Below are 23658 nucleotides of genomic sequence, written 5' to 3'. Positions count from 1 at the left end.
TCATACGGGCCTTATCCAAATTAGATAAACGTGGTATGTCGATGCTTGGAGCAGACACCAATTGATCACTTCAGTAGGGCGCAGTACCCAGCAGGCTCCATGCACACAGGTGCTGCCAATCAGGTGCCTGATTGGCAGCACCTGGAGATCAAAACAAGAGTCAATTCTAACATGAGAATACACTGTTTACCATTGGCAGAGCATTTTGGCAAATTTTTCTTGGGCGTTACCCACATAATCAGCTGTGCTGCTCATCCCACAAATGCATGATCCTTAAGTTAAGGATATAAGTTAATATATTGTAATTTTAGTCGTATATTGTTTTTCTTTGTAATTTTATAATATGTCTGAGGAAAATGTTGATAACGGCCTCATCTTTTTCCTCTGTCATTATTCCTTTGCATTTCCTGCATTATGTTACCTACTTTCTAGCTTGCTAATTGTTAGCCTCTGTGGCTTCTAGACACAGACAGTAACGTTAATGTTGCCGTTGCTTAGCAGCGGTGTTCTCACGACTTAACCACTTGAACGCCACGCATATCGTGTACACGACTTCCCATGTCGTAAACACGAGCTCACGAGTTTCATTTGAAGGCACCATATGTCCCAATACTTAGTATTTCAAATGCATTATGCCAAAAATACCAGGATGTCCTACTACACCCGGTCATATTTTGCAGTATGCAGGCCAGCATGCTTTTCTGGCTATTCTGACCCACAATCCTCTGCGCAGGGGGATATATGAGCAAAAGGGTCAAAGTTCAAGGCGTAATGTTATGATGAAGTAGTATATCCCAAACTGTATGCATACTGATGCAACAGTACATACTTTTTAAGGAAGAAAAAGTAGAAGAAAAAAAGAAAAAGTATGCAATTTGGAACGTCGCAATAATCTCTGTACCAGCACCTGTAATGCTCACTACTAAACAAAAACCTCACCAGTAAACTGTGAGCCGTTTTTACGGGGTGCTATGTGCCGGACTATTTCTTGGCTCTGAGACTTCAGGAAGTTACTGTGCCCATTCAAGAAATAGTCTAGGTATGGAGCTGCAACACGTTAATCTTTTTTAACCTTCTGACAGAGCCAGGCTAGCTGTTTCCCTCCTGCTTCCAGTCTTTTGCTAAGCTAAGCTAACCGGCTGCTGGCTATAGATCCATCCATGTTTGACTGACAGATATGAGAGTGGTTTTCAATCCTCTTATCTAACACTCCGCCAGAAAGCCAATACACATATTTCCCAAAAGGTCAAACTATTCCTTTAATGGGTGATAATTTATCAGTGTGTTCACAGCTTGTTTCTGCTGCCGCCAAGTGGCCAAAAGAATCAGTTACTGCAGGTTTGATTTTGACTGAAAATCATCACCATTTCACATGGTAACTTTGACATGTTAACTACTACCAAAGTTCAGTCATGAGTTTCAAGGCATCCACCAAACAACACTGACTTCTAGTGTGATTAATGTCTTATTAAGTTACCCCCAAAGTTTAGTCTGCTATTGTCTTGGTAAATAGAGTGACACATAAATCACTGCTGAAAATTACTAATACAATAGAGCAAATATCTTTATCATTGGATTTACTGGAATTTCTCCCTTCTCTGTGGTTGTGGAATGGGAGGACATACTGGGAGTAAAAAAAAAGAGTATATCTGCATGAATCATTGCACAATGTAAAGTTTTCTGGGCTGTGTCCTGATAAAGCGCTCCTCCTCCTGGTTGCAGAGTCCACAGTGCATGTGCAGAGTGCCACGTAGTCCACCAGACTGTGTGTGTGTGTGGTGCTCCAGGAGTAATGGAAACCCAGTATTTATGAAGGAGAAGAAAATATTTGAATTGTCTGTTTCTGTCGTAGAGTTTTGAGCTAAGATGAACCTGAGCTTATTTGAATAGGCTGAATGGGTGGGGGGGGAGGGGAAGCTACTACTGGAAGGAAATGTGTAAAAAGCTGTAAATTAACAGAAGCAGGGATTTTATGGGATAGAAGTTGTGGGGTTAAAATAGAGGGATGTGATAGAAGAGACCGGAGGAAGTGGGCCTTGCTGTGGATGTTTTGAGAGATGTGTGTGGTCCTGTTTGACTGTGATGAGATCATAATGATAATGGATGATTCAATGCAAATGGAGAAAAAAATCCGAAAAAAATACTTTTTTTCAAACTGATACTTCTGCAGCTGGATTTTTAACAGCCCTCATTTGATAAATCGAAGCCACCAAAAGTGCAGTGGTTTTCTATCATATGCAAAAGGATATTTAATAAAATATGCCTTAGTTTGGCTGCTGCAAATGCTTAAATGTAGGGTTCACGTCTCAAGCGAAGTGGCTGATGTCTGCCAGATGTTGACTCAGTGATGGCACTGAATAATTGGTGCTGGTTTTATGGTAAATTTAGCATCATGAAAGGATGGAGATCTTTTTTTCCCCTCTTTGCTCAATGACGTGTCTTATGCGGGAGGCCTTGTCACTATTTTCCTTACGTATTCTGCAACCCAGACGTGAATTTATTTGAATTCTTTTAGCTCAGCCGAGTGCCCAAAAGAATCAGGAATGGGGGGTGAATTCCAGCAACGTGGACAAAAGAACTCGGCTAATTCCTTGCAGATGTGTCTCTTCTTGAGCTGTGTTGGGGGAACACTGTGCTGCCCTCGCTGGAGAGAAAAAGGACTCTGCATGGAGAAAGTTCAATGAATTACGAGCGAAAACAACACCAGCGACCCGGTACAGCTGGTCCTGACTGTCTGGTGTTCCAGGGAAGAGAAAGGAGGAATCCCAGGGACACATAGTTTTCACTCTATGTGTGCAGATTCCGAGAAATGTAGGCGATGTTAATCATCCTCTAATCAAAAAAAACAAAATCACATGTTGGTTAAAAAAAAAAAAAGTGCATGTGTAGGTGTTTTATACTGGAGACAAATCCTACATAGATGAATGAAAATAAAACTGCTAGAGGGCATATCTGAAGACAAAACATTTACAAAAGAGCAGCCAGATTCACTGCTGATGTTTGTACTCTTTTCACTTTTTAATCCTCCTTAGTGAGTCACAGGAATCCTGTTTCTGCATCGAACATTTCACACTTATCTTTAACTCTTGAACAAGTCTGCAGGGAGGATACATTTTCAGTAGCTCATATAAGTCCTCTTGGCTCTGATTGGCCCTCACAGCTTACACAAGCTGATATGTAACGTCACGTGACTGTGAGATGATGTGCGCCCTCCGTTATCCAAGAACAATACAACTGGCTTAACTGTAATTTACAGCATGATTTAATCAGTTTACTCTATCATTAAATACCCATTAAATCGAACCCATTCTCAGACTATAAAGTATTTTAGTCCGCCCTTGGTTCCTGGTCTCTTTCTCTGCTACTGTTTGTGCAGAATAGATTTTCACTGGAATCATGAATGTTATGTAATGTTAAATATTCATAACTAAATCAAACAAAGAACAATCAAAGTAAAAGGTACCCTGCGGAGTTGTTGGCCACTAGTAGTGTTATGGAGCGGGCCCCTGTTGTGTTTGTTCTCAAGCATGAACTCGCACGAGCAAGCGGGTGACATGATACACATTCCTGCCGATGGTTTAACATTACTCCACTGATGTGAGCTACAGGTGGCGGTAACGCACCAAGAAATGCAGCAATGTGCCCAATAAAGACTGCTAACAAGTAAACATGGGTGTAAGCAATAGAGGTTTCAACATTTTTATAAAAATTGGCTTTGCAATTGTTTTGTGAGGAAGGAAATGCATTCAACCCCGTTTTGTTAGACCTCAAGGATACACACATTTTGATGAATAACAAATGCAAGCATAATTTTGTTTACAAAAAATCGTTATTATCTATTAAGAGTTTAACACTCAAAGATTTAAATGATCTGCTTCTTCATAACTGTGTGGAAATAGCCCCACATCTCATCAGATGTTGATTCAGTATTGCTTTTGGTTGGTTTCAGGTGATGCACGAAGAGCATGAACAGTCTGACAAACACTTCAGTTGAAGCATACTGACACCTTAAAGGAATAGTTTGACATTTTGGGAAATATGCTTATTCACTTTCTGGCGTAGAGTTAGATGAGTTTGATCGATCGACCATCTGTCTGTTAAATATGAAGCTACAGCCAGCAGACGGTTAGCTTAAGAGTCAGGTTCGCTGTTTACAGCGAACCTGACTCAAAGCAACTTGACTTACAGCGAAGCTGACTCAAAACAAACTAAACATGATTTTTCTTGTTTGATTAATCTGTACAAAATCTGAAAGGAAAAAACGACAATCGGTAGTTTTATTACCATTGAACAGAGCCGACCTAGCGGTTTCCAACGTATCCTCATAAAAACGGCTCTTATGATATCCTACGAAAAATTATGCACATTTTTTTTTCCTACGAATGTCCAGCAACACGTGATATCAATTTCTGCTCCAGTCTTTTCAAAATAAACTTCTGTCTTTAAAGGAAACAACTTGGTTACGTTTAGGCAACAAAACTACTTAGTTAGGTTTAGGAAAAGATTGCGGTTTGGGTTAAAGTAACACCTGAAGTGGTGTTACTTAAACCTGCAGTTGGCAGAATATTTTTGGCATCATTGGGAAAAAATTCCATAATAACCTTTCAGCATATTGTAATTCAAGTATTCTGAGAGATAACTAGACTCCTGCACCTCCTCATGGTTTCTGAAAACATTTGAGGCGAGAAATAGGCAACACAGTAAAAGAATATTGATTCATATTTGATCAGCGCTGCTTAGTTTGACCGTTTGATCGGAGTTCGCGAGTGATTGACAGCTGCTCAGAGACGTTAAGACTCCAGCTCAGCTCTGATTGGTTGTTTTCCTCCGGTCTGTGAAATCTTGCAGATGCCATTAGGAGCATCAGAGGACACAGAGGCCCATGATTTTTTTCAGATTACATGTCTCATGCACTACAGTCAGGGTATACTGACTGTTTTATAAAAATAACTTTTTTTAGTCATATATCCTCCAATTCTACCCACTGCTGCTTTAAGTACGGAAGTTACGTGACAAATAAATCAACGTTGGCTTCTGGTTTCACTCGGGGTGGGAACCCACCCATCCACCCATCCACCCCGACATCCTCCCTACATGGCGTTTGTCGCTCTTTATACTTCCTTGTTCATGATTACGTGGATTACATACAAATTGATGTAGCTCCAGTGTTGCTGCAAATACAGATCAGACTACCGTTGTACTGGCAGGTTCCAGGTGCAAATGTGGGTAACTGTGTGAGTGTGAACATAATGCTCCTGAAAAAGAGAGCATTGCTCTCAACTCTTTTGGATAAATACAGGTTTATTACTCTATATTACATACTTTTTCCCATGATTCTAGTAAATGGCAGAACCACTTGATTCACTGTCTCTATAGGTGCTACCAGCAACTACTTTTAGCACTATTTCTGTTTGTAGAGTTTGTCTACAATCCCCCACTTCCTAATCAACTCCCTCAGGTACAGATAAGAAAATGGCATGCAGCACTCCAGTGTTATTTGCAATCATCTGCCCCCTAGTGTCAGGATATGGGACACTGTGATTAATGAATTATTAGATCAGGGGATCTTTATTGTATTTGGTTATTTGTTGCTTGTGCACTTCTAGTAGTTGTTTTTTAAAGATACAGAACAGCTAATAATCAATCTCTTGTTGTGTTGAACAAACGTCTTCTCATATAATCCAATCTTTTTTTTTGCTTTGAAGCTCTCTAAAACTTTGTGATTTGAGAAGCTGTAAAATGCCTGTGAGTATTCGCTGTGGTTTCACAGCAGCCATGCTGCGGTCAGTTGTGTAGATGCTAGAAAGAATTTCCTAGTTGGCTAGACGGAGGAAAATGAAAACCGTGGATTAAGTTACCCAAGCTATGTATTATACCTCTGGTGTTAACGGCAGGGCGGTGATTTGACTGGACTGCTGCAAATGACTTCAGGAGAGGAGCGTGGGGTCACCGGTCTGCCACCAGATGCAGTAATGCAGATATCAGGTGTCACCACAGCCTCATTTTGATTATTGCTCAGAATAGACTAATTATGACTTTATAGAAGATTACTGTGAGATGCATGTGTGATGAGTCTTTCACGTTGTCAGCAAAGCTCCAAGGACTGGGTGGAGGGGGGTTTGTGGGAGATGGTTTCCCAGAAAAAAATGGTAGATGTTGCAAGGCCATCAAACAGTGTTTAGGTTTCTGAGATCCTCCTAAGAGAAAGTGCAGTTGCAGAGACTTCTGGCAGAGTGTGTTGCAATTTGGTTGGGAGTTCATCCAACAGTCAGGGAAAAGGCTATTTATCATGACATTCTGTTGATCTGGCAGAGAAAGAAAAAAATGAGGACAATATACAGTAGTTCCTGGAATTGGGTCGTATTATTCATATGAAACCCATCCTAACGAAGTAAGAAGAAAGTTTGCATCTGTTTTTTTATGATTCAAAATGTGCATATTTTCTTTGTGAGGAAGAAAATAAGTCACTGGTTGTTTTGACCCACATCAGCCACCTTTCAAAGGGGCCAGACTGAGCAAGTTATCAAACACTTGGCTGGGCATGATCACACATACACGTATCCAACCAGTGGTTATATGAGCAGCAGCACCAGACTTGTGTAACAGATTCAAAAACTACAAATGCTGAACTCCTCCTCCTCCTCCTCACCATCACCACCATCATCATCTCACTGGGCGCATCTGCAGGCTGCAGGAGCAGAGCGATATGAGTTTACACGGATTCATTTAAACTTTTCCTCTCTGCTCATTTGGATATCCTTCAAATAGAGATGAAGGGTATTTGAGCTAAAGACAAGTGGCACATTTGAAACATTCGCTTTGTCGCATTAAATCCCCTTTTAGTTGAGTTCATAATGGCATTACGCACATTTGGCACGCCACTTTACGCATATGCGTGCGTCTATTCTTTTGTTTTCATCCTGCAAGCTGCTCAGTCTCAGACGAATCCGGAGACTAACCAAAGAGCTGCACTCCGGCAGACGCTACAGTGGTCACACAACGGCAAGGTTTTTAGCATTTTAAGCCAGGGCTCGGAGTACCAGCCGCCGAGGCGCAGGGGCGCACCGACGCAGGAGCAAGTGCAGGCGAGACCTGTCACCATCATCCGGGATGTGGACGTGAAACAACCGGACACCTCGAGCCAGCCGCAGCAGCAGCCCCAGCCGCAGCACCAGTCCAGGCAGCAGCAGCTTCAGGAGCAGCACCAGACCAGGCAGCAGCAGCTTCAGCAGCAGCAGCAGCCTCCTCGGCCTCTGCTCCAAAGGCTCGTGAGAGGACACGAGCACCGCCAGCATCACAATGAGCGCACGGGGACGCAGACGAGCAACAATGAGACCAAGGTCACGGTCAGTCCACCTGTGCCCAGGAGAGATGACATGATGGTCGGTGATGACCCCTATAACGACCCCTACAAGTCCAGCGATGATAACCCATATTACAATCATTATGACGTTTACGAGAGACCGAGGCAGAGATCGAGACCCGGATATGGCACAGGGTACCATCAGTACGGTAAGAGAGTGGGGTTCTTAAAATAAAACATTAATGAGATATACATATGACCCATAAAGTGGTGTTTATGATCAATCTATCAAATGACCAATGACTTAAACTATTAATCAGTTTGTTTCTCTATATCTTGTCTCACTTTGTCTATAAATGTCTGCATGTGTATATCTATTTGCCATCTGTTATTTTGTTTTATTTTATTTTATATTATTTAAAAGGGACCATGTACAGTTTAAAACATAAATGTCCCCATTTGATGCACCGTACCAGATTATAGCTTTAAGCTAATTCACATCTGTAGTCCTTTGGCAGGTCAAAACAAAGGAACATACTACAGTCATACAAGAAAGAACATACAAAACGCACAATACACAGCTACAGCAATAGCACATCACCAAGTATGCTTGTCAAGTAAAAGCGAGTCATGAAGACCATGGAATAAAAATCAGTGAGTACAGAGCTGAGCAGCTTTCAACAGACGTTTTAAGTTGGTTTTGAAAATACTGATAGAGCAGAAGCTCCTGTAGTTGTTAAAGTGTTTGTTTGTATATGCAACATTAATTTACTGATTGATTCATGTTTTATGTGCCACTTTTATTTTCATTTTTAATATAGCTATTGTCATTATTATAATGTTGTTTGTTGTTTTAGGTCTGCCTGATCTCGTACCTGACCCGTACTACATTCAAGCTTCCGCTTATGCCCAGAGAGTCCCAATGTACAACCTGAGATGTGCAGCTGAGGAGAACTGTTTGTCAAGGTAGGTAGACTGCTGTCAGGACTTTATCCACAGGGGAAAGAGAGAAAACACAGGGTTTGCATCCAAGTCTGAGTGTGATTCAGAGAGCTTTGAGCCATAACAACCTCCTAAAGTGTTTGTGGGTGAGGGCTGCCCAGTGGAACCATGAGATGAGGTCAAATTAACCGAATCCTGCCTCTGATGGTGGCGACGGGTGGAGTGGTGGATTTCTGTAAAGCTTAATCATAGTTTGCCCAGGGAGAGAAAGCCCGACTGGTAAACACATTATTGAAAACTAACCCAAACAACCACTTGCCTCCAAACTATTTTTCCACCCACCAGTTACACACAGACTGCTTTCACTCAGACACTGAGGATCTGCTCCACTCAGAGGAGGGGGTCTAGCAGGAAAAACAATCTCAGTGACGTAATTGTGTCCACATATGACCTGCGTTTTTTTTCCCTTATGCTCTTCCTTTGCTTTGTGCCTGCAGCTCAGCCTATACATCTAGCATTAGAGACTATGACACCCGTATGCTGCTGAGGTTTCCTCAGAGAGTCAAGAACCAGGGGACGGCGGACTTCCTCCCCAGCAGGCCACGTTACTCCTGGGAGTGGCACAGCTGTCATCAGTGAGTATAATGTCATGTCAACTCACCACCTCACCATCACAGACAGAAATAGGACGTCTCTGTGACTTGTGGCTGCTCTCTTGCATCATTTGTTCTCACGGGCCAAAAAGCTGACACCAATTAGAGGCATTCACAGGAAGATTTCATGCACGAAAACATAAACCAGGCCTGGATCCAGTTTTGGTGAGACGTTTCTGAAGCAGATATAAACCTAAACCATTTAACTAGTGCATTATTCACATGTTTTTAAGTGTTTGAAGTGGAGACAGAACAATTTCTTCACACATTGTAACTCTGTGTAGTTGCTTTGCACATCAATTGTTTCCAAGAGATACCTAGTATTTGTTGCTTTTGTCTTTTCCAGTCTGTCGTTATGGTATGGCACCCCCTGTTGAACCACAGTCGTGTTACTTTTGGCTGTTTTATAGCTTTTGTTGGCTGTGTTATAGCTTTGCTGAGATTGTGATACCACGACTGACATCTTAACATGATTTTTATTTGTATTTTTAGGCTTTTAAAGATGTCATTTTGTATTTTTACAATCTAAGCATAAAGGCAGTAAAACTCGCTTTAGGGATATGACTGAACTTCACCTGACCTTTGAATTCAGTTAATTTACAGCAGCAAAGCCAGACGTTGTAAAATAAAGTTGTGTGATGAGGATAATGAGCAAGAAAGGAAAACCGCTGGTGTGTTTGTTCCTTTATTGAGCTTGTGGGAAAAGTGCCAGTTTTCCTTGATTCCACAGAAACTACCTCAGCCCATAGCTATGTTGTGAAACAACCAGTCCACTGTGCTAACCCCCAAGATGGAGCACATGTGGCAGAGATCCAGCACACTGTTACTGTAGACTGTATAGATTTTTTTTGAAAGTCTACTTGTGTTAAAATCCAGACGGCTTTTGTCACAAACAGCCTTTAAGATAATGGAGTGAAATTGGATTCAGATTCGCTTTAGTACTACATGTACATGATAAACACCTCTGATGTTTGCAGTCACAGTGACTTGCAGTCATTTGAATGAACGCCGGGAAATGTCCAACAGAATGTATTTAAGTATTAATCAGTAACTACGTGAATGTGGCTCAGGAACAAAACAGTCTCTGGTGTGTTTCAACATGTTAAATAGTGTCTGGTTGTTTTAATAAGTCCCAGATTCATTGAATTGTTGAACATTGCTGCTGCTGATCCACAGGCACTTCCACAGCATGGATGAGTTCAGCCACTACGACCTGCTGGACGCCTCCTCTCACCACTCGGTGGCCGAGGGCCACAAAGCCAGCTTCTGCCTGGAGGACACTTCCTGTGACTACGGCTACTACAGACGATTTGCCTGCACCTCACATACCCAGGTCTCACAGATACCTGCTGAAACTGTTGAAATGTTGCTATTACTGACTTTAAAGCTGCTCTTATCAATGTTTAAATATTAACAATGGATTAGTACTTGTATGTGAAAATGGTTGTTCATAGTGACAAACCCATAGAGAATTATCACCCAACTCTAAACTTTTCCTCTCCTCTGCGTTATGCATTTTTCAGCTCTTGTTTTTTTAAGCTCTTTTCAGCATTGTTTTGTTTTTACTGCCCACAACTTTACTGTTTTGGTTCACTCTCACCGCTCTCATCTGCTCCTTTCCTGCCGCAGCAACCGGGTCTCACTCCCAATTCGTCAAATAGTGCCAATTGGGCAGCGCATCTCGCCATCGGATACCGACGCACGGAGGCACTCTTTAGCGACAGTATGTGACGAACTAGGTTTTCAACTAACTGCAATATAAACCCACCCACGGCATTATCCGACAGTCGGAGCAAGTGACGTGGTATTAATAGCATGAGAGTCCGCAAAGGGTGGGTGGGATGTTTTTTTGGGCCAAACACACACAAGACTTTCAACCAGGAGACCGTTGTTTGTGTCCCATGTGAAACTAAAAGTAATGTTGACTTATTTTGTCACGTCAGTTGTTAGTCACATGACTCGTTAGTATCGTCAGTCCCATGAGTCCCATGAGTCACATGAGTCGCTAGTCAGTGAAGTTACCGTCAACTGTGACCATTTCCTAACCCGAACTAAGTGGTTGTGTTGCCTAAACCTAACATCCTGTGAAAACGAAGGTTAATTTTGAAAGGACACTATGCATGTACGAGCATATACTGTATCAACACGCCATCCCCGGTCCGTCCAAAAGTAACGTAAGAGGGGTACCCCGTGTGTCGGTCTCCAATGCCGAGGGGCACTGACCAAACAACGGTATTTTAGGAGTTGGGAGTGAGAATGTGTTGACCACAGCAGGCAGTAAAACCTCTGATGAATCCACTGTACGCTAACTGCACAGCACCAAAGGAGACAGCCAAAGTTAGCAACTAGCTGGTGAACATAGTGGATCATTTAGCAGCTAAAGAGACAGATATTTCCCTCAGGAGTTGGTGGAGACCAAAAACAGAGCTAAAAGGACAGTTGATATTGGACTTCTATTCATCAGGTGGCCAGAGACACGACTCCAAATGAATGTTGCCCTCTGTTTGCTGGATGTGTAAATAAGCGACTTTTTGCAAACAAATTAGCCACATCTACTTTATAAGGTTATAATATATCAGTCTTCTGTTTACAGCTTGTTTCCGCTGCCCCCAAGTGGGCAAAAAAAATCAGTTAATTCAGGTTTAAACTCGCAAGCTAACACAACATTTAGCCAGCTAGGTCCTGTTAGCTACTGCAGCAACAATGTCAAAGTCATTCTGAATCTACCAACTAGCTGCTGCTGTAAATAAACACAGCGCACAGACACAGTTACTTCTAACTAACCAAAAAAACATTTATTGCAGGTTTAAACCTTTTATACACACCCCTGGAGATGCCATATTTTAATGGTTACACTTGTATACTCTGCCCTCATTGTGTCTGGATTATTTTTTACGATTGGGCATTCTTTTTGAAAATGACCACAATAACCAAAAAGACGAGGCTAATCTGTTGATACAGTTTCATCAATACTAAGACCCTGAAACTGAAGCAGCTAAATGGAATTGGCCACCATTAATTTTATTGTTTATACTTGTGCGTTTCCTACTGTGACATGTCAAAATGTCATGGTTGCATATAAAAGCCAGTTCACCTCAGGAAATACAGCTATAAAGATAACTAAAAACTGCAATGATACCTTGTTGCATATTCACATTATAATGATTTAGTTTCATTAAACCAAAATAGAGGATAACGACTTCACTGACTGGATTTTGGTTCCTAAATTTCGATAAAGGAGAGTGGAACTAAGAAAAACAAGTGCTCTTTTACTGAGGCAGATGTCCTTTAGAGAACAACTTCAGTATTTCCTTTTTGCACGAGCCAGTGGTGATTTAATGATTTCCTGTTTCTCCTGTCAGATGATCCCACCTTCCTGAACGTCTGTGATCAGTTGTTTGGCACATGATTTCTTTTTCCATCCTCTTTTCTTTTTTCGTTTTTTTTTTATTTTGACTGGCTTTTTTTTTCTTCTCTTTCTTATAATTGTTGTTCTTTTTTATTATAAGCGTTTTAGACTTCCCATTAGATATCATACTGTAATATAATATATGTAAAGGGCCTTATATTGTTTCATAAGTAGTTTGTTTATATAATGTTTCATGTGGATGCTGTCCAATGTGCAGGGCCTGAGCCCAGGATGTTATGATACCTACAACGCAGACATCGACTGCCAGTGGATTGACATCACAGATGTGAAACCTGGAAACTATATCCTCAAGGTTTGTCAGAAATACCAGATGACATTTGTCTTCCTCATGAGACACTAAAAACCCTTTTAAAGAGTTACACTGTGTGCAATCCCATTTGTTGCTGTGTTTTTTGATTCTTACATTTCGTATATTATATTGTTCTCTACAGATCAGTGTAAATCCGTCCTATCACGTCCCAGAATCAGACTACAGCAACAACGTTGTGCGCTGTGACGTTCGCTACACTGGCAACTACGCCTACGTGTCAGGTTGTCAACTGTCATCGTGAGTATCAGGTCTCAGGCGACAAATATTTCTTTGATATTTTCTGGCATCCTCCATTAATCCTCATGCTGTTTTTATTCCTTTTTTCAGGTATTAAGCAACTCAGAGAAGATGTAAATGACAATGCAGAGGACTGCATATGAAAGCTTATGAAACATTAGGAAATAAATGTTGAATTGTAAATTTAAAATACTCCCAATTTAGAAAGAAAAAGTAGGAATCATTTGACGTCATAGTGACGGATAATGTCTCATTTCTTTGCTTGTTTTTCTCCATACTGATATATTCTTATCTCTTCTTTTCTTTAGAATATTTTTAAATTTTTTTTACTTCTATTGCATTGTACTGTATGCTTGTCTTTTATACCACTTGTAAGATAGTTCAAGAATAAAATCCATGACATTTTTAATCTTAGCAAGTTAGAAATGTAAACCACCTTACCCTCCTTGTTAAATCAATATCAATTATATCACAATTTTAAAATGAACCAGCTGTAAAGGAAACTGTATTTGTTATATTTATATGCAACAGGAGAAACTCACTTTACTTCAAAGCTTTTGTTGAAACTGAGTTGAATAAAACTTTGTGATATTGTATCACTTGAAGTGACGTCCCTGTCCTGCCTTTGTTTCTTACCTTTTTCTACGTCTCGTTGTCTTCTCCACACACACACACACACACACACACACGCACACACACACACACACACACACACACACACTATAAAAAGGGTGGATACAAAAGGTTAAAACTAGGACTGGAACCTACTGATAATAAAATCAAATGTAGTTTTGGGCAAGTCATAGTCAATATTTGTTATGCTAAATGCAGTACCTGTGAGGGTTTCTGGACAATATTTGTCTTTTTTAATTGTTAATTGATTTCCAATAATAAATATATATATATATATATATATATATATATATATATACATTTGCATAAAGCAGCATATTTGTCCACTCCCATGTTGAAAAGAATATTAAATACTTGACAAATCTCCCTTTAAGGTACATTTTGAACAGATAAAAAATTACTGTTTGTAACTTCTTACACGTATAAATCAATCGGGGTCGGTGTCCCATGCACGCTCGCGTGTGGCTACGCTGTTCAGACAAGACTACAACATAAACTACACGGAAGTACCAAAGTTATATCTGGTGAAGCCCGTCTTGCAAAACAGTGTTGGCCGCGGTCGGAGGACGCAGGTGAGACCGTAGCTTTGGTCTCCAGGGCCGGAGTCTCTGCTTCTCTGTTCCTCTGCCTGCTTGCCTTCACTCCGCTCGCTCCACCTCACATGCATGCGCGCACACTCCACACTGCAGAGGAGTTAGTAGCTCTGAGAATATCTAGTGAATGTACAGTGGATGTTTGTGCATAAATAAATGCTGCAGCTCCTCCAAACCAACAGAGGTTTTCCGTGTCTTGTGAAGTGACGGGGCTCCGCAGCGAGAAATGTTATCGTCTCCGACTGGGTGCCGGTGTTTTCCCTGTTTCCTCCGGCCTCGGAGCCAACACTAGGATCAGCATTGATTCATGGAGAGACCTTCGTCTGGTCAGCTAACATTACTGCCAAGCAGGTGAAATATAGAGTGATATTGTGGTTTTAGCTGAAGTGTGTCGCCTCACTGTTTTGAGCGATGCTCGTTAATGTCTATGTAGAGCGAGCACAAGCGTGAGCCCGACGCTGACTTTCGTTGACTTAACGGCCACAGGTGTTGCTGTTAACAAGCATTTCTGATTCTTACAAACAGTCCCTTTAATCGGGATTAACTATGGACAATCATGCGATTAATCATGATTAAATATTTTGATTTGCCAGCCCTAATGTATATCAATATCACATGAATAATTGTGTAAAATATATACATGCCCAAATCATCTGTATGTGTGTACATAATATGACTAATAATTATAAAATATCAAATCATTATTATTTTATTATTAATAACTTATTTGGTCAGTTACACAATTTATTCATGAGATGATTTTATTAAATAATTAGTGATTTAATTTAATTGTTTTAATATCTAACAAATTGGGGCTCCTATAATAAATCACAACCTGTCCTGTGTGTGTCCTCCAGTCCAGCAGGAGGCAACACAGAGACTTCAATGTCCATGTTGTTTGAATCCAGTGATTATTATCAGGCTGTTGGAGAAAGTGGAGTCAACCACCAGCAGTGTGAGTGTGTATGTGTGTGTGGATCAGATATATATTACCTAGTTAATCTGTTAGTTTTTCATGTTACAATGCATCCAGTCAGAGTGTCGATCCCGTCGTTTCGTTCAGAGACCAACCCGATGGAGAAAGGATTCACGGTAAGCTGCTGTATAATAATAATAACCTCTGTGTGTCGTCTGCTCTGCTGCTCTCATCAGTTTCTCACTCTGATGCTATTTATGGACCCTTGAAATAATAAACCATCGTCTGTTTAACATCAACATGTCGGTGTTAATACAACGTTTGCTGTCTGGTTGGTTGTCTTGAATGCAAATTGTTTTTATACATTATATAAACATGTCAAAACAGAGAAAATGTTAGCTCTATATTTTAATGTTTGTTTTGGCAAGAATTTGTGTCTATACTAATAGTAAACCTCCCCAGCTGTTTGACATAAATAAAGACTGATTAGAATAAACAGGGAACCTCATATTATGTGTTAATGAACCCTTTAATCCCCCTTAAATTTCACCTTAAAGGGGCATACCAGATATATAATGTTGCAATAAGACTTTTTTTTAAATAGACTAGTAGTCACAATACAGCAGCAGAGGCTGAGATATACTGACTTTTAGTCCTTATTAGTGGAGGTAAACCTCCAAAATCATTGGAGCCTACATTTCCCATAATGCATTCAATAGCCTAGGGCGAGGCATTTTGGCCAATATATATATATATATAATTCATTTTCTTCTTTTCAATTCACTCTGTTTGCTGTTCTTGCTGCTTTGACACTTGAATTTCCCTGGAGGGATTAATAAATGTTCATCTTATCTTATCTTTATATCTCGATAATGAACATGCTATATAGCATGTTTTCTGGTAATTCAATAAATAAATAGTCCATATGAAATAACCACATGGTAAAGCCTATTTTTGTATACTCCTGTTTGAATTAGTAACCAGTATTTTTTTGTTATTTATTATTAAAATATTAACTCTTACACCAGCAGCTTGGTAAAAAGAAATCTTCACAATCAACAGGAATTTCAATTTAAGTGTAAACCTTTTAATGCAGCAACAAATTGGTCAAAACTTATACGAACTTCAACGATATCACGATCCGTCAGTATCGGTCCAATATCCGATATCTCTATCGGTGCATCCCTACATCTAACTCCTGGTTCCTGGTAGGAAAATGATTAACCACGTTTCCCAACATGTCGAACTATTCCCTTAAATTCTGTATTCCTTACGTAAACTGAGACTGCCGTCTCTTTGGGCTGTTTTTCACTTTTTTTACAGTTTTTTGTCCACAGTGAAGACATCATTTTATGCTGTGCTGTTGTCTCATTTTAAAACCTCCCAGGATTTGTTAATAATTCGTACTTGTCAGCTCTCTGTCATGGGAGATGCAGTATGCGTTGACGTTGCCAGTACAGAACTGCAGTAACAACACTGCCGTCATTTAAGAGTGGATTTCTTCATTTACATAATGCTGGCGAGAAGAGCAGACGTTTTACGGAAGAATCCAGCAGAGTGAGGGAAGTAGATGTCTGTTTAGGGATGTTCGTATGACAGTTACTCTGACAGGTCACATTTTTCACAGCAGCCAGATGTTTCCTTTTGGTAACTAGCTGACATAGACAGTAACTGGCAGCTCTGCAGTCAGCTGGTCACTGTGGTCAGTCAGCACTGGGAGGGGTCGCGTTTGGCTGATGGTGATAAATCATGATTCCCTTAACTGAATCTCAACAACAGAATTAGCCCTTTTTGGCAAGAGTGATACTAACGTTTTTCTTTCTTTTCTTTCTTTCAGGTCTTTAGAATTGACGTGTTGATGAACGGCAGACAACATGCTGTTGAGAAACGCTACAGTGAATTCCACGCTTTGCATAAAATGGTGAGCTTCAATGCATCCCCAAAGTTTCTGATCTGGTGTTGAGTATTAACAGAGTCCTCCTATCTCATGAGTTCATAGTGTTCAAGTCCTTAACCTTCAATAAGTGGAGATCTTATGATTAACCACCACTTTTCACTATAGTTTATAATATTTGACCAGCAGAAACATTTTAATGTCTGCGCTTTATGGCATAATGTGCTAAAGAGGATTAATCAATGAATCAATTCGTCAAACTACTGAAAATTGAACGACAACCAGTTTAATCATGGTTTATAATTTTAAGGAATTCATCAAACGAAAATGTCTGACATTTGTAGGTTGCAGTTTCTTCAATGCAAGCTTTTCTCATATTATTATTATTAACTGATGCTCTATGTGCTCCATCTTCAATGTCTGACATTTTAGAGAGTAAACGATGAATTGGGTGATCAAAAACTAATAAATGAAACAAATACAACTTTATTTATTTAGCCCATTTCATTCAAAAATATGCAATGCAGAGGGCTTCATAAAAAACATGAAAACAAATAAACAAACATAAAAAAGAAAGATGCAAGAAATGTGAACGTTAAACATAACATTGCCTATTTACTATTTATTTACTAGCGCAAAATTCCTAAGTGTGTAGTCACACTTAGGAAATCACAGCAACAAATGAATAAATGATTAATGTGCTTCCTGGTGGTTAACCACGTTCACCATACCAGTTTGTTTGAGGTCGTAGCTTTACAGCTGAGTTCCTCTTCCTGTCCTGCTCAATAGCATTCAGCATTTAGTTGGATTGGAAGGCCGCTTTCTGTACAGGCCTGTTTCCACTGAAAACTGTCACAGTATTCAAAGCACAGGTGTAAGCCATCATAATAAAGTAATGATGGCTTAGTTTCATTTAGCTGCCTCAGTTTCAGGGTTCTGGTATTGTGCATGCTGCTCCTGGTAATTAACAAAAGTCAGCATGCTAAAATGCTGCTAGTATGGCTATAGACTCTTGTTTGTCCTGTTTATTTTTACCATCTGTGAGAGTGACGCTGTGTTGTTTTTACCTTGTCAGTCTGTGTGTATCATCATGTAAATATGTGGTCCTGGAGACACTTACTGTAGCAGGAACTACCACAGAAGAAGTTTTGAGCACTTTGACAAGATGTTTTTTAGTTCTGTCTATGGACAGATTTGTCACTGCGATGGCGTCACAACCGTGCAAGATGCAGTCACGAAACTTTACAGGAGTGTAGTTGACATCAAGATGAAGGCTGAGTTTGAAGATGGATGTGGTCCAAGCAAGGCCGCCTGAAGTAGGGGGGTAGTAGGAAGTTTGGAAGGGATGTGATCCCATCGAAAGATGGTCTCTAGTTTAATGATGTTTTTGAATCCTTCCAGCTAAAGAAGAGCATAAAGCCTCCTGAGATCCCTTCCAAACATGTTAGAAACTGGGTTCCCAAAGTCCTGGAGCAGAGGAGGCAAGGTCTGGAGCTCTACCTGCAGGTACTGTGACACACCTCCACCCCACCTGCTGAAAATAAAGAAACAAAACATTTCTTTATGTATATGAAGTCAGTATCGTGAACGTGTGAACTTTATTTATTTCACCAAATACAGATTTTGACTAACTCAAAGTAAATGGTCTTGTATTTATATAGCACCTTTCTAGTCCACTTAAAGCGCTTTACAACACACACACAGACACACACTGATGGCAGAGGCTGCCATGCAAGGTGCAAACCTGCACATCAGGATCTAATCTAAGTACTCACTCACACACAGCCTTCAGGAGCAATTTTTGGGTTCAGTATCTTTCCATGCGGACTGGAGGAGCCGGGGATCGAACCGCCGCTCTTCCTCTTGAGCCACAGCTGTCCCAAAGCAAACACACAAAGCTCCCAGTACAGATGTAGGCAGATTAAACAAACCGTTCACCCAAAAGGTCATGCAGGTCACTGCAGTTGTGTGCCGCTGCTTCATGTGCACGTTGCAATTTGCTTTTGTTCTTGTCTGTTTTGTCAGTCTATAATTATGGAAAACGGAGTTCTTCCAAAGATATTCCTGGATTTCCTGAACATCCGCCATTTTCCTTCAGTGCCAAAAACAGAAAGCTGTGGGTGAGTTGAAACTCAATTTCATGGCTTTTTCTTTTTTTTATCTGTTTGTTGCCAGGCTACTAGAAGACTTAACTTTTATTTTTCTTCTCTCAGGTCGTTTGATACAGAATCAGAAGAATCAAGGTGAGTCGATTTGTTTCAGTGAATATTTTAAAAACTAGAGTATGAAAACAGCACGTCAGATTCTGGTTTTGCACCATTTTGAACCGGTGAGTCACTATCTGCTCTGCTCTTGAGCTTCACCCAGCAGCATGTCAGTGACACCACCTACGTTTCTTCATCCTGTTAATTCATATGCAGCATGTTGCCTCCCACAAACCCTCTGATTTCTCCTTTTTTGTCTCGTCTCAGTAAACTTTCACATCAGCCGGTCTTGCTGTTTCTGAGAGACCCCTACCTGCTGCCATCTGCCCACGGTGAGTTCAGGCTACCTACGTCTATATCGTAATGTCTCTGTGCTTTATGGTAAATTGTACTATTATATGTACTATTGTACATATCCTTTTCAGGCAAAAAATAGGCATGAACTTCTTACTCATCTTATCTTTAATTTGAAAAACTTTCTTTTAGGGCTGTTAAAGTTAACGGGATAATAATGCCTTAACGCAAATTGGTTTTTAATGCCACTAATTTCTTGAATGCAACTTGTGATTTTTAGGTTGTAGCGGGCTCAGTTTTAAAGCTAGAGTGAAGATACTGGCATCATATGAAACTAGAAAACCATGTCAAATTAGCTTGTCGCAAAGGAGGTTAAATAACGCTCCAAACTTGCGCTAAATGTTTGCGAGGAAAAACTGGCATAGCCATTTTCAAAGGGGTCCCTTGACCTCTGACCTCAACATATGTGAATGAAAATGGGTTCTATGGGTACCCACGAATCTCCCCTTTACAGACATGCCCACTTTATGATAATCACATGCAGTTTGGGGCAAGTCATAGTCAAGTCAGCACACTGACAGCTGTTGTTGCCTGTTGGGCTTGAGTTTGCCATGTTATGATTTGAGCATATTTGTTATGCAAAATGCAGTACCTGTGAGGGTTTCTGGACTATATTTGTCATTGTTTTGTGATGTTAGTTGATTTCCAATAATAAATATATACACACATTTGCGTAAAGCAGCATATTTGCCCACTTACATGTTGATAAGAGTATTAAATACTTGACAAATCTCCCTTTAAAGTACATTTTGAACAGATAAGAATTGTGCGATTAATTGTGATGAACTATTTTAATCGCCCTACTTTCTTTTCTTCTTTCCTTTCAGATGCATTTTCAAATGTTGTGATTGAAGGTGTGGTTCATGGAATTTTCTACCCAGATCTTCAACCAAGGTAGAGCTGCAGAGCTGAATCTACGGGCACGTCACTACAAACGGACGCTTCGTGTTTTCACACCTTTTCAGGTGTGCATCAGGAAGGGCGTGGCATGTTACACTGAGCCTCATTTACATTTTCCAAAGCATAAAACAAAAAACCCATACATTTATTTTCTTCTCTCGATAAACGACTGGCACCGTCACCATCAGTTGTTTTTAAAAGAAGCAATATTGACCCATATTTCAATGGAAAGAAATAGTCAGCTATAAAATGTAACTACATGCGAAACAGTTTGGCAACTTAACTTGGATGTTTCGAGGCATTAGAATCGAAATAATTAAGTAAAGACTACAAAGATTATTTTCAGATTATAGCAAATAAATTAACTTCTATTTTCCTTCTTTCTTAAGAAAGTAATGAGTGAAATTAACACACAGGATCAACTGGAAATAGAGATAAGAGGCAGATCAAAGTACGTGAGAACTGAAGTGTTGTTTTGAGAGCTTTTAGTACGTAAATACCAGAAGTTGAAACTCTGGGGAACCAGAAAGGAAATGCTGATGCCAGCTGGACTGAAGGTTAGTTTGCCAGACATAGAGCACGCCTTTAAGAGCGGAGCTGGATGTTGGCCTGCAAACAGGGAGGTGCCCTCTCTCTTTGTAGCACAACTACTGTGGTTTCTTCTGAGCTGCCAAATCTAGCCATCTGAAGGAGAGCAGTGGGACAGCGTGGAACAATTTTGAGTGTGTTTTGTGCATTCTGGTGGAGTTGACAGCTATGTGCCACATGTTAGGGTAGAAGTGAAATGAGAGTTGTGATGTGGAGCTATTTTTATTGAGCATCAGATGTCTGTGAAGGAGAACTGTAGTGTTTACAGTGGCGCTACTGGAGGAACAGTAGCTCAGTTTGGGGAGGTGATGAGCTTGAGGAATTTGAAATGTAACCTAAGACAGACGGAAATATATGGCACAACCTGTGAGCAAGGAGTGATGTCATCAGAGTTGTAGTTAAACACATTTTATTTCACGTATTCCTAGTAGTGGCTAATGTAGCCTCAAGCTTCTAGCCTCAAGTTAAAATTAGGAGCGACCTACAGAGGTCTGTTAAGCTCTTTCAAACTCCACACTCCCAGATTTTTTAGTTATCAGACTTGTTGTTTTCAGCCCCAACTGATGCTGACTCAATTAACAATTGAGGCAATTTATCAGATTTGGTGCAGCTCCGTCTGGAGCTCTGGAACTTTTTTCACATATGCAGTATTCCCCCCCCCCCCCCCCCCCCCAATGTAAAATTGGTGGAGTTCCCCTTTTAAGAGAGGATAAGGTCAAACTCAAGGGCACTTCTCCATTTGTTATCTATGCCTTCTTGCTTCCTTCATTTGCATTTTGACAGATGTTCAACAAAAGATGCAACGATGAGATATGAGGACTGACAGCTGATAGCATAGCAGAAGAATGAGCCTGTTTGTTGATGTCCCACAGCACATGCTAAAACTAAGTACAACATTTGAAAATAGTTATAGTTTGTTCAAAATAACATTAAAGGGTAACTTAGCTTTTTTTCAACTTGGACCCTATTTCTCCATGTTTTTGTGTCTAAGTGACTAATGGGGACAACAATTTTTGAAATTGGTCCAGTATTGAGGGATAACGCTGTAGACGGCAGCCATAAAACAAGCTGCGAGGGCAAGTGAGCAACGTCATTGTAACGCTATGTTCACTAAAAGTGCTTGTTTTTGCCACGGACAGGCTCAGATTGTTATTATAAGTGGCTGACAACATTATGGAAAGAAATATAGCATTTTCTTACCTTTCGCTAGATCCGGTCTGTTTGTTCTTGTGTCCAAGTCCCGCTCAAGGAGAAGTCTCGTTGTGAAATCTGAATATCCGTATACTCTGGCTTAAATAAATATGGTCGTTCATCGAATTCAAAGACCTCATCGTGGAAATCATCTAAATATTCAGCCATGACATTGAAAATCTTTTAGATAACACTAAGCTACCCTCTCTGTACTCAAACACAACAAACTGCCCGTCTGGCCCTTGCATTTTCACCATGGATGTATACCACTATTCCACCATTGTCTTCCAGCAACACGTCACCTCGCCAGATTTCAGAACGAGACTTCTCTTTGAGCGAGACTCTTTCCATAATGTCAGACACTTATAATAACAATCAGAGCCTGTTGTGGCAAAAACAAACACTTTTAGTGGTTGTACTGTAAATAGCGGTGCCAGCTTGCCCCAATAGGATTAATTTGCACCCCATGAGCAGCTGCCGTCTACAGCACTCTCCCTCAATACTGGAACGAAATTGTCCCCATTAGTCAGTTAGACACAAAAACATGGGGAAATAGGGTCCAGGTTGACAAATACAGAAGTTACCCTTTAACTCAAGAAAACAAAAGGATATTATAATCATTAAGTCAAAGCAGAAATCTCGGACTAGAGCTGGCACAGACCTGTTCCTGTTATATTGTCCCAAAAATAAAAACACACGTTTGGTAGATTTTGGTGCAAGTAGATTTTCACATTATTTTCGCATGAAAATGAGGATCATGTTTGATTTGCGTACACAAGTAGGAAAAAAATGCCTCTGATAACACTCACTAAAGGCCAGTATCTAACACTAATACCAGTCCTGTTAAGTTTAATGTTGAATTTACACATAATATAGAAGGTGAGTTTTTCACTTGTGGTGATTATAGGTATAGTCATCCATCATTTAAAGGGATGCAACGTGTGTTTTGTTTTACAGAGCATTTTTAAAATAAGGGATGGTAATTTAAAAGACTTAGAACCAGTAAAACACTGTGCAATATGAAATAAAATACATATATATATTGTCTTTATATTGTTCCTTGTTAAGTACAAACCATCTCCTGATGTGGACACTTGAAATGACTTGTAGCTCTTGTGAAACAATATGTTGCATGTCACTTTTTGGGCAGTAATTAATGACACTTGTCTGTTTTATGTGACTGGACCTCAACTACAGCACAGTGACGACTACATATTTATACTGAATCAAATGAATTCTTAACCTCAACTAAATACATCATGATTTTATGTTTTAACAATCATTTCCTAGAGATCCATCTTGTAGATTTATAAATGTATTTATATTGTGTAACGTTTTACTGTTTGTGCTCTGACTATATGTGAAAAGTGTCATTTATGTGCCATAATGTCAACCTACAGTGAACACTGGATTTCTACTGTAGCACTTTAAGATGGGCGACATGTTACTGACACCAATAAAATTCGTTATTTCCACAAAACCTTGTTTGTTGGACTGCAAGTCTTCAAGT

At 40.1% G+C, this 23658-nt stretch overlaps 2 protein-coding genes across 2 annotated transcripts; both read left to right on the top strand.

The window, feature by feature from the left end:
• The first annotated feature begins 6644 nt into the window (after nt 1–6644).
• loxa (lysyl oxidase a) lies at nt 6645–13484 on the top strand. Its single transcript, XM_037753612.1, has 7 exons — nt 6645–7512; nt 8161–8269; nt 8743–8880; nt 10075–10231; nt 12525–12620; nt 12760–12875; nt 12966–13484. Exons 1-7 carry the CDS (start codon nt 6855–6857, stop codon nt 12970–12972), a joined length of 1281 nt encoding a protein of 426 aa, XP_037609540.1. The 5' UTR covers nt 6645–6854; the 3' UTR covers nt 12973–13484.
• A 1521-nt stretch (nt 13485–15005) lies between these two features.
• On the top strand, nt 15006–22005 carry snx24 (sorting nexin 24). The gene is made up of 7 exons (XM_037753372.1): nt 15006–15193; nt 16855–16938; nt 18313–18417; nt 18937–19031; nt 19125–19154; nt 19383–19447; nt 20297–22005. Exons 1-7 carry the CDS (start codon nt 15125–15127, stop codon nt 20365–20367), a joined length of 519 nt encoding a protein of 172 aa, XP_037609300.1. The 5' UTR covers nt 15006–15124; the 3' UTR covers nt 20368–22005.
• The last annotated feature ends 1653 nt before the right edge of the window (nt 22006–23658 follow it).

Source organism: Sebastes umbrosus, chromosome 19, assembly GCF_015220745.1.
Source record: "Sebastes umbrosus isolate fSebUmb1 chromosome 19, fSebUmb1.pri, whole genome shotgun sequence".
Classification (NCBI taxonomy): Eukaryota; Metazoa; Chordata; class Actinopteri; order Perciformes; family Sebastidae; genus Sebastes; species Sebastes umbrosus.
This window is presented reverse-complemented; position numbering and strand designations above follow the sequence as displayed.